Source organism: Lemur catta, chromosome 3, assembly GCF_020740605.2.
Source record: "Lemur catta isolate mLemCat1 chromosome 3, mLemCat1.pri, whole genome shotgun sequence".
NCBI lineage: Eukaryota > Metazoa > Chordata > Mammalia > Primates > Lemuridae > Lemur > Lemur catta.
The window spans coordinates 101,067,144-101,078,805 of NC_059130.1; the positions used below are offsets into that span (position 1 = coordinate 101,067,144).

The 11,662-nt window shown below is 50.1% G+C and overlaps 1 protein-coding gene across 3 annotated transcripts in view; it reads left to right on the plus strand.

The window, feature by feature from the left end:
- Positions 1-10,585, plus strand: part of KIAA0319L (KIAA0319 like) — a 95,636-nt gene extending 85,051 nt beyond the window's left edge. For all 3 annotated transcript variants that reach the window (XM_045548288.1, XM_045548289.1, XM_045548291.1), the window contains exons 17-21: positions 1,536-1,678; positions 4,205-4,327; positions 4,867-4,957; positions 6,056-6,147; positions 9,349-10,585. In XM_045548288.1, the coding sequence (XP_045404244.1) occupies positions 1,536-1,678; positions 4,205-4,327; positions 4,867-4,957; positions 6,056-6,147; positions 9,349-9,536 (637 nt within the window). In that variant the 3' untranslated portion in view covers positions 9,537-10,585. The remainder of the gene's footprint in view (positions 1-1,535; positions 1,679-4,204; positions 4,328-4,866; positions 4,958-6,055; positions 6,148-9,348) is intronic.
- The last annotated feature ends 1,077 nt before the right edge of the window (positions 10,586-11,662 follow it).

The window sequence follows — 11,662 nt, forward strand, 5'->3', positions numbered from 1 at the left end:
GAAACATCTGGATTTCTCTAGGCTTCTGGCTTGGACAGGATTGACTTAGTTGAGGAATTCAGGAGGAGCATGTGATGGGAGGAAAATGGTGTATCACAGTGGGAAAGAGCACAGCCTGGTGCCAGTCAGACCCGGCTTGTGAGTCCTGCCCACTCAGCGTTAGCTCTGCCACGGCGGGCAGATGCCTTCTCCTCTCTGAACCGGTTTGAACCTGTGAAAATACCAGTGCCTATTTAGAGGATTGTTATTGAGGATTAAATAAGATAATGTCTGCATAGTCTCTAACACTTAGTGTTCAGTGGATGGTTCTTACTATGAGTTTATTTGGAGACGTTGGATTTGAGGCATCTGGGGAAGATCTGGGTATTTCCATAAGCATTTGCAGATATAGATTGGTCACAGGGAGAGATGGGAGGAGAAGAGATTTGAGGGTTATTGGTATATAGAAAGAAGTTGAAACTATAAGCATGGATTAGGTAACTGGGAGAAAATAATGGGAAATGAACCACAAATCTTTTATGGTAAGGGTTTATTTTTTGATTCTAGACTTTATAAAAATATCCTGTTGTTAGTCTCCCTGTGCAGCAAGCTTTCAGAGTCAGTAACAGTGCTTCCAAACTTTCATGTCATGCCACACAGAAAAAATGATGCTATTTATATGGTACCTTGGGAAAAACAGACAAGGCCACTTGTACTTCAGGCAACTGGTACAGGATATTCAGGTCCGACCCAGCCATGCTGCATACTGAGGGGATTGATATCTTGGGCCCACAATAAACCAATGTGACCCGCTGATTGAGAAGGTTCTGTTTATGAGACTAACATGGAACTCAAGAAGCAGCTATCAAAAATTAAGACTAAGGCATAGAGGATAGATTTTGGGTTACCCAGATGTGAATTCAAACATGGTCTGTCTTGGACAGAAACTGACAACTCAGAAAGCAAACATTGTGGGCACAGAGTAATATAATTTCGTAGCAGCCATACCATTGTGTAGGGTCTTTGTTTTTGCTGTCTTAGTAACAATCATTTTGGCTATGTTTTGACCTATGGGTAATCTTTGATGCTGTCCAACAATTTACATTTACAAAGCATTGTGGTTTGTCTCACAAGCAACCCAGATGCAAACCCAGCAGCACTATTGTCTTAACTCTAAGGAGGCTGACAGCGGGACATCTACACCAAATCCCCGGTTTTCTCATCCTCCAGTTAGCTGTTTGGAATGGGTCCTCCTGGTAGCTGGGGCAGTGTAGGGCATTTGTAAAAGAATAGGCTTTGGAATCAGACATAACAGCGTTGGGATCTGGCTCTGCCATAAACAACTGTGTGACCTTGGGCAAGTTACTTAACCCCTCTGAGCCCCAGTGTTGTCCTCTGTAAACAGAGGTGACACTGACAGCACCTTCTCACTGGCTTGCAGTGAGAGAATGCATATGACATTTAGCACAGCGTCTGGCACAAGCAGAGGATTAGTAAATGGTAGCTGCTGCTGCTGCGGGTAGCTTCAGCTCACTCATCCTTGCATGTCTCTGCAGCACCAAGATGGTCTTTTTTGTTCAAAACGAGCCTCCTCACCAGATCTTCAAAGGCCATGAGGTGGCAGCGGTGCTCAAGAGTGAGCTGCGGAAGCAGAAGGCAGACTTTCTTATATTCGGAGCCCTGGAAATCAATACTGTCAGTGAGTAATTCTGGGAAGTTGGGAGCAAGAGCCTGCCTAGTACCTGCTGTGCGCCTGTCAGTCCCCACTGCCCTTGGCCTGCATCTCCTTTTTTCTGGGAACATGAAGATAATCATTTTCCTCCACGATCATTATCCTGAAAGGGTCCTGATTCATCACAGGGGTGCTTAACCTGGGGCCCGTGGGCCCCTGAGCCAGAGTTCAGGGGGCTGTGAGCTTGAGTGGGCAAAAGTTGTGCCCTTGTTTTCACTAACCTCTTGTTTTCACTTTCCCTCGATGCTGAAGGTAGCAACAAACTACAGTGGTATTAACCTGTGAATTTGAGGCAACAGAAATCACAAATAATTCCATAACACATTATATGATGAGATACCATCTTTACTCATCACTAATTCAAAATTTTGATAGTTGTTAGAGCTACTTCTAGCTTTTAATGTTTTAATAAAGACACATTATTATTTCAAAAATTTGTGTTCTTAAATATTTCAAAAACATGTTGAATATAATTGTTTTCCTTTGTAATACTATATGTATTTTATTTTTATAATTATATTCTTTTTAAAAATATTTTTTATTTTTTATTTTTTATTATTATGGGTACATAATAGTTGTATATCTTTATAGGGTACATGTAATGTTTTGATACAGGCATACAATGTGAATTAGTCAAATCAGGGTAATTGGGTAGCCATCACCTCAGGCGTTTAACATTTCTTTGTGTTAGGAATATTCCAATTCTCTCTTTTAGTTATTTTAAAGTATACCCTCACTTATTGTTGATTATAGTCACTTTGTTGTGCTATCAAATATTGTTCATTCTATTTAACCCATTAACCATTCCTCCCTTTATCCCCCCACTCCTGCTACCCTTCCTGGCCTCTGGCAACCATCATTCTACTTTCTACATGAGATCAATTGTTTTTAATATTTACCTCCCACATATGAGTGAGAACACATGAAAATTGTCTTCCTGTGTTTGGGTTATTTCATTTAACATATTGTTCTCCAGTTCCATTCATGTTACTGCAAGTGGCGGGATTTCATTCTTTTTGTGGCTATATAATATTCCATTGTGTATACATACCACAAATTCTTTATCCATTCATCCATTGATGGACACCTAGGTTGATTTCAAATCTTGGCTATTGTGAATGGTGCTGCAGTAAACATGGGAGAGCAGGTATCTTTTTGATATACTGATTTCCCCTCCTTTGATATATACCCAGCAGTGAGATTGCTGGGTCACATGGTAGTTCTACTTTTTAGGTTTTTGAGGAAGCTCCATACTGTTCTCCATTGTGGTAGCACTAATTTACATTCCCACCAACAGTATATGGGGGCTCCTCTTTCTCCACATCCTCATTAGCATTCATTATTGCCTGTCTTTTTGATAAAAGCCATTTTAACTGGGGTGAGATGATATCTCATTGTAGTTTTGATTTGCATTTCTCTGATAACTAATGACATTGAGCATTTTTTCATATAGCTGTTGGCCATCTGTATGTCTTCTTTTGTGAAATGTCTATTCAGATCCTTTGCCCATTTTTAATTGGATTATTTGATTTTTTTTTCCCTATTAAGTTTTGGAGCTCCTTACATATTCTCTTTATTAATCCCTTGTCACATGGGTAGTTTGGAAATATTATCTCCCATTCTGTGGGTTGTCTCTTCACTTTGTTGATTGTTTCCTTTGCTGTACAGAAGTTTTTTAGCTTGATGTGATTCCCATTTATCCAGTTTTGCTTTGGTTGCCTGTGCTTTGGGGTATTACTCAAGAAGTCCTTGCCCGGACCAATGTCCTGAAGTGTTTCTCCAGTGCTTTCTTTTAGTAGTTTCATATATTCAGGTCTTAGAATTAAGTCTTTACTCCATTTTGATTTGATTTTTGTATACAGCGAGAGATAAGGATCTAGTTTCATTCTTCTGTGTATGGATATCCAGTCTTCTCAGCACTATTGAAGAGACTGTCCATTCCCCCTGTATGTTCTTGGCATCTCTGTCAAAGATAAGTTCATTATAGATGTGTGGATTTATTTCTGGGTTCTTTATTCTGTTCCATTGGTCTGTGTGTCTCTTTTTATGCCAGTACCATGCTGTTCTGGTCACTACAGCTCTGTAGTATAATTTGAAGTCAGGTGGCTCAGGAGGGCTTTGGTTATTCTGGTTTTTTTGTGGTTCCATATAAATTTGAGGATTATTTTTTCTATTTTTGCAATTATATTCTGAGTAGGGGGGTATGTGGGACATAAAAGATTAAGAATTGCAGATATAAAGAAACAACAAATGAAGACAGACTGGAACTTCCTTTCTAGCAGCCTTCCCAGCTGCTCCCGTTCTATCCAGCTGTGATGATGACAGTTATGGGCACCGTGCCCTGGCTGTGAGGACTCTTGGGTAGGGTCTCCGGGAAGTTTCACCGCAGAGCGTGAAGCAGGGGTGCAAGAGTTTCCTCACAGGCTCTGGATGCTGGCTGTCGCCCCTGGCTCTGACTCTTGTTGCCTTTTTGCCTTTTCCTGGCACCTCCAGCATGTCAGTTGAACTGTTCTGACCATGGCCACTGTGACTCCTTCACCAAACGCTGTATCTGTGACCCTTTTTGGATGGAGAATTTCATCAAGGTGCAGCTGAGGGACGGAGACAGCAACTGTGGTGAGTTTTCTCCTTGGCACGGTGCCAGCTGCTTTGGCACTGAATGTGGTTCTGTGTTGAGTGGGTGGGTGTTGGTTGTTTCTGAGGCAGATGAGCAGGCGAGCAGAAGAACTTTGTGTATTTTCTGTTTGCAGAGGATTTTACTTCCTTCCTCCATACTTGCTCAAGGTTAGAGGAAAGCTCTGAAGCAGTGTAAGAAGAACCAGGCTTAAATCAGACCTGTTGCCAGTTGCAGCCTAAATCTGACCAGCTGCAAGGCCTGTTTCCTGGAGTCCCTCCGTGCTGTAGCCTGATGGAAGCCCCCATTTCCCTACCCCAGAGCTCTTTCCAGCCTGTGCTACTGCTGCAGGGTCCCAGAGCTCGCCTGGAGCAAGGACTGGAAAGCAGGGACATTTTGAAAGACTTAAAGCCTCACCTTCCTGGGGAGCCCAGGGGGCATTCCTCCTCCAGACTGAAGCCAGCACCTGCCCAAGCTGGGGGGAGCCCAGACTGCCCTTCCAGCCTCTCTAAGGCCCTCACCATTTTGATTTTCTTGGCAGAGTGGAGCGTGTTGTATGTTATCATTGCTACCTTTGTCATTGTTGTTGCCTTGGGAATCCTATCTTGGACTGTGATCTGTTGTTGTAAGAGGTAAGATGGAGTCTCCTTTGAAATTCATTGGGATTTCTTGTCATGTATTCATTTCTCAAGAGAGATGTTTAGCACTGTCCACATGGAAGGACCTTGCTGGGTCCCCGGTCACTGTTAGAGTCTGGCCCACCCAGGGCATATGCAGGGAGGCTTTTCTCACCTCAAACACTCCTTCCGTCCAGTGGCTGTCACCGCAGTGATCTGAAACCTGGGAAACGTGGCTTGGTGGGGGTGGGGAAGGTGAGGAGGTGGGTGGGAGGGCCTGGGGTGTAGACTGTGGACCTGGATCACATCTCTAAGGTGTGCGTCCTTTAAGACTCCACACCTCAGCCTCACCACCATAGCACGTGAGTTCTTGATCCTGCCATCCTTTCTAGCTGGGTTTCATGTGGATACGTGTTTTCATACAATTGTAGACTCAGGTTACTGATGCTTAAGTGTTCTGGGTTTTTTCATTTGAGTCTTCCTACCTAGTCTTCTAATATTTAATTGTTACATTTATTATGTGTTTGTCATTATTAAGAATAAGTATTTCTGTTTACCATGTATCATGATAACATTGTGTAGATACTATCCTTTTAAATACCCTTTATAACCGTTTCCCATCTTTACAGATAAGGAAACTTAGGCTCAGGAAAATTACATCACCTGAGGACAGACACAGTTAGTAAGTGACAGAGCTGGGATTCAACTTGCAATATAACCTCATATAAAAGTTAGAAAATTAAAAGAATTTTTAAAAAACTCCTACCAGCCTAAGACAGCCACCATTAACAACTTTGTTGGTGTAGTGCTGCCCTCTCTCGTTCCCCGTAAGCAGAGGGTTTGTTTTCTTACATTTTTAACCAGTCTGTCCTCCATTGCCACCGTGGAGTGGTGAGTCCATGCCAAGGTGGTCGTAGCTTGCTCGCCTTTTCCCAGAATTGGCGAGGACATTTGAGCAGCAAATCACAGCCGCCGCCTTGCTTGGCTGAGAAGTGAGGAGAGACACCCCCACAGGCCGCCTCCAAGACAGGGCCCCCCATGCACGTGCGACTCTCAGCCTGAGCCTCACACAGAACCTCTTTCCTGAGCAGGGGTCGGGGTTGTGTTTTCTAGGCAAAAAGGAAAACCCAAGAGGAAAAGCAAATACAAGATCCTGGATGCCACAGATCAGGAAAGCCTGGAGCTGAAGCCAACCTTGCGAGCAGGTAGGGGCCTGCTGTCACCAGACGGGCCTGTTCAGTCTCTCCATGAAGGGCCGTCATCACCAGTCCACTCCCCAATTTGGCACTAACAGCTGGTTGTGCTGGAAGAGCATTTTGTCCCCTTTCCTGATGAAGACCGAGGGTCACATTTGCCCTGAGCTCCATGCGGGATAGCTGACGCCAGGGCTCCGTCTCAGTGCTCCTTGCACCGTGCAGAGGGGCCGGGCCTCTGGCTTCCCTTGGCCTGCTCGTCCCCTCAGGTTTACCACCCGGGGTTCAGCACTTCGAGCTGCCCCACTAGTCAGAGATGGGGACCTGGGGCTCTTACGCTGGACCAGTCTGTCCTTTATGGGCAGGGACAAGCTCAAAACCAACATCTTCAGCCAGCCTCACTCTCCCATCTTCTCTTCTTCAGTTTTCGGCAAAGCCACAGCCTCCATCGTTGTCTCAGGGCTGCCTGCGGGCTCCATGTGCTCCGGGCTCATCTGCGGGGTGCCTGGACTGGGAGAATTTCCTATTGCACAAGCCCTCAGGTGACTCAGTGACAGCACTGGGAAAGTTAGGGCGGGTAGTGGGGCCCCCCTTCCTCACTGGGTGCGGTCACTTGGTGAGGTTCCCACTCGTGGATGCCACAGGACAGGTGTTGTCTGTTTATAAGAGCTGGACTCTATTTAAAGCTCTTCCTAAAACACTCTGCAAGTAGAACTATTTTTATCCAAAGCATTTATTAAACACCGTTCATACTTACAGGCTTGTATGAGGCAGCGGCTGCAGGGGGGACCATAGTGACCAGACGCAGGCCGGCCCTCAGTCCAGAAGGGAGAGAAGAGGAACAGCAGCAGGGCAGCGGGGCGGGCAGAGCATCTCGTTCCGGGACCCCGAGATCATGCGCGGCTGCGGCAGCCGGTTTTGATCGTGTTACTCTGACTCCGCCTTTCTGCCCCTTGAAATTCTTGTGACTTCTCCTTCCAGCACTTTTGGTCTGGTAGACACAGCCTTTGTGAGCTTAAGTCAGATTGCTTTTCTGGAATCTTCCTCCTTGCTGATTTCCTTCTTTACCGGACAAGTTCTGCTGGTTCATATCTCTGCCCTGAAAGCTCTTTCTCATCCCTCCCTCAACTCCTGAAGTCGTGGTCATCTTTCTCCCACATCTGGTCTGGCACTTGTGTCACTGTCTTAGAATTGACCTACAAAAATGGCAGTTCTATGTGGTTTAACCGAATCTGTACAGAAAATCTTAAGTACAGCTTGATGGGTTTCCCTGTGCACATAGCCGTGTAATCACCCCCAATCTGAGGTCCTTCCAGCCACCCCACAGCCCCGGTTACTTCTCATTTCCTGGCGTGCATGGCATCGGTGGAAGCGTTGTATTCACTCCTTGCACGCGACATAGCATTGCTGAGGTTCACCCGTGTGGTTACAGAGCGCTAGTTGTTCATTCTCATTGCTGTACGGTTCCCATTGTGTGAATAGCTTTGTTCTTCATTTATGCTGTCGATGCGCAATGGCCTGCTTTCCATTTTTGGCTGTCGTGAGTGCTGCTGTGGACATTCTCGTCCATGTCTTGTGGTGGACACAGGCGTGGGCTTCTGCGTGGTGTCCACCCAGGAGTGGAATTGCTGAGGCACGTGGGATGTGTATGTTCGGCTTTCATGTTTCCCAGCTTGTATATTTTAGTGGGTAAAGTCCACTCAGTTCTTCATTCAGAGCAGGCAGGGCTCTGGGTGGACGCTCTGGGCCATGGAGCCAGGAACAGAGCCGCCCTCAGGCTGCTGTCCTCGCAGCTGCAGCCGGAGGGCCTTTGGGAAAGAAAGGAGGCTGAGAGCGGGGTGGGTGTTGCATCAGCAGGGGCAAGGCAGGGCCTGTGCAGGACCTTGGCTCTTCCCTGGGCCTGGAGCTCATACGGCCGCTCTCCCCAGCACACTGGAGAAACCCAAGCTGCCCTTGTTCTTTGGTGGCCCTGCTGCCCTGAGACTCAGTAGGGGGGTGGCTGTGCACAAGCGTGTCCCAGACATACCCCTGACACAGACAAGGCTGGGCAAGCTCCTTGTCTGAGCACCAGAGCACGCACACAAAAGGACGCAAGGGCAAGGTGTGCAGGAGCCTGTGGTCCCCAAGTGGCAGCTGCAGTCAGGTCGGGACACCCTCAGCCTGGAGCTCAGAGCACTCGCAGCCCTAAGTCAGGTCTGGCCGGCAGGGCAGAATGGCTGAGAAGCCTCTCCAGATGCTCTTTCAGTGCTCCGCGGGGACCTGGATAGGACTGGGGAAGGGAGACTGATGCTGGATGATGCGATTATGGTGCTGCCTAATCTGACTGGTCGCCTTTTTAAGAAAGGAGGGAGGTTAACTCCTGGGGGTAGTTCCAGGGTGCAGAGCAAGGTGCGGTCTCCCTGTTGGCAATCTACCTGGGGTCCTGCCGTCTCAGCCTGCCTGTTGCTTTCTCCGGGGTTCCCTGCACCAGCCAGCGGGCGGCCATCTTGCTGTTGGACGAAATCTGTCCTGAAACTCGCACCAACCTCGTTATGGCCGTGGCCTCTCTGCAGCTGCAGGGATAAGTAGTGAAGGTGACTCCCGGGGCTTGCAGAATCACAGGCATCTTTTCTGACCTGAGATGCTTCCTTTGGTCTTTGTTGTGTGTGCTCTGATGAGCCGATTGCTTGGGACTGTCTCTTAGAGTCCCACTCCAGTCGGGCCTCCAGCAGCAGAGGCCTCTCAAGCCCATGGCCACACTGCCACCCAGCGAGGCCAGGGTGCACTGAGCCAGGGTGGACATCTACGTGGACTGGATGACACCTCCTGCCATGTCAGGAGCCCAGTGCCCTGCTCAGGATGTGGGTGAAAGTGCATTCTGCAGAGCTGAGTTCTGCGCCTCCCGTCTCCCGCTACCTGGAAAGGGACAAGAGAAACATTCTTAAAGGGAGATGATAAAACATTCCAAAGTTAAAAGAGAAAGAAAAGAGAATGTCCGTGGGTGGCACTAACCAAAGCCCCCGGATTACTGGGGACAAAGGGCAGCAGTAGAGCCTGGGTCTGTGCCCCAGGCTGTTCCCTGTGACTCTGCTCGGGGACCACACCAGCCAGGACTGGCTGAGGGACGAGGGAAGCCGCCTCCCTGCCTGCCCCCCCGAGCCTGTGCCTTGGGGTGGGGGCTCCGGCCTGGCAGGCCTTGTGTCCTGACGCCGGGGTTCCTCGTTTTCCTCGCAGGCACCAAACAGAAAGGCCCAACGCTGAGCAGTAGCCTGATGCACTCCGAGTCAGAGCTGGACAGTGACGACGCCATCTTCACGTGGCCAGACCGAGATAAGGGCAGACTCCTGCATGGTCAGAATGGCTCTGTGCCCAACGGGCAGACCCCACTCAAGGCCAGGAGCCCACGGGAGGAGATCCTGTAGCCACCCGGTCTGTCTGTTCAGGGCAGGGCCCAGCACGCTGCCTAGCCGGTCCTCCTACCTCCCGAGTCTGCGGACAGCTGCTCTGCCAGCATCTGCTGGTCACTCCGCCCCAACACCCCCGGCCAGACTGCTGAGACTTGAATCAGAGACATTCTCCAGGAACCCCTGAATGAAGCTGTGAATGAAGAGGTTTCCTCTTTACACCTGTCTGGTGGGCCCCCAAGTATCCTGACCTCAGGGCCTCTGTTTTTGCAAACCCCTCCCCTGCCCCAGGACAGACGCAGCCAGCTCCCCTGTTGGCAGCGTTGCTGTGCCCAGAGTGGGGACTGCTGTACCACCCCCCACAAACACATCTGGGCACAGAACCAAACACCACCAGCCTCCCGGCTCCACAGAGCCCGACCGTGGGCATGTTCTTTGTTCTCTTCTCCGGGGGAGAGTGCACCCCCTCGCTAGACCAGTAGGAAGTAGCGTCCCCTCCCTGCACCACCGATGCTGGGATGGTAGTGCAGAAATGATGTCTGGACCCCCTTAGCACTGGAGCCCCCTCCCTTGTCTGGCCCAAGATTAGGGCAGGATTAGCTGGTTCAGAGATGGCAAGGGACCTCTCCGGCTGCCGGGTGCAGACTGCCCCCCACCCCGCCTCTTCCTCTGACCAGCACTTGCTGCTTTAGGGCTCAGGCCACCACTCCTGTCCCCAGAGGAGACAGCCACAGATGGACTGGAATGCTGTGGCATGAGAGCGCATGTGTGCGACCGCCCTGCTGTGGTCCCCTCTCCGTCCCTTGCATGTGTGTGTGTTAGAGTGAGCGTGTGCGTGGCAGCTCCTCGAAGGGCTCCTGGCTGCTCACAAGGCAGCCGGACTCAGAAAGACTTTCAGATCCTTGGAACGGAGACTTCCTGGGTCCCTCTGGCCCTGCTCCTCAGCCGTGGCACCTGGGTGTTGAGGAATGGGCGCTTTGGGGGAGTTACTTTTTAAAAAGACACTACCGATTTCTACTACTGCACTACTGTCTGTTGTGAGATGATTAAACATCTATTTAATTGTGCGCTTTGCTCCCTGTGCTGCTGCCTTGTGCCACCTCTCTGACCTGTGCCGCAGCCCCCGGGGCAGCCCTGTGAGGTGATGGCCCCTGCAGGGGAGTGTCGGGCCTGGCGTCACTGACGGTGCCGAGACTGTGTCTGCCACTGGCGGAGGGGACGCACCACTCTGTGACCCTACTGGTCACTGCTGCCCTTGGCTTTAAGAGAGGAGGGGCCTAGGTCCTTTCTTGCCACACCTTTTGTTAACATAAAAATGATTCATGTCTGTTGTCAATCCAGGCTATGGCCTTGAGAATTTTTAGCCACTCACCTTCCCTTTTGGGTTCCCACATGAGTAGGGATTGGCCAACGCGGCCTGAACATGTGGACTGTGCCTTGTCCCTGGAGCACTCTGCTGGGCATATATCCAGGCGGGCTGGTCACAGCCTTGGACTTCCAGGGCAGGAAGGAGAGCAGGACCACTGAGCTCACGCTACCCGCAAGGCCCTGTGCACAAACCCAGACGCAGGAGGGCAGCAGTGGCTCTGTTCTCGCAGACGCACAAGCTGAGGCCCAGCGAGATGAAGCGGCTGGGTCCACGCGGTGGCGACAGCCTGCACTTGCTCTGAAGCACTGCTTCTCAACCTAGCACGAGAGGCCTTGGTAAAACACATTGCTGGTCTGGGGGGAGGTAGGAGAATTTGCCTTTCTAACGAGTTCCCAGGAGATGCTGGTGCTGCTGGCGCAGGGTCCCCACTTTGAGAACCTCTGTCCGGAGGCACATGTTCAATGCTACCTGAACAGGAGGCAGCAGGTGTCCCATCCTGAGTGAAGGTGAAGAAAAGGGGGAGCTGGAACTTCCCAGGACTGTGTTCCACGCTGGGGGCGCAGATCTGTGCAGCTGGGAGTGGCGGCGGGGGTGGGGGGGGCGGGGAGGGCGGTGCTGCTGCCCTAGCACAGCTGTAACAGGCAGGCTGTGGAGGACACTGGGGGACAGTGGCCAGATGAAAAGCAGTCGGCCCGCACACAGCAGGAACAGTGGAGCTGGGCACAGGCCACACTGCACAGGGGATGGGCAGGGAGGTGGTGAGGACATGTCGAGA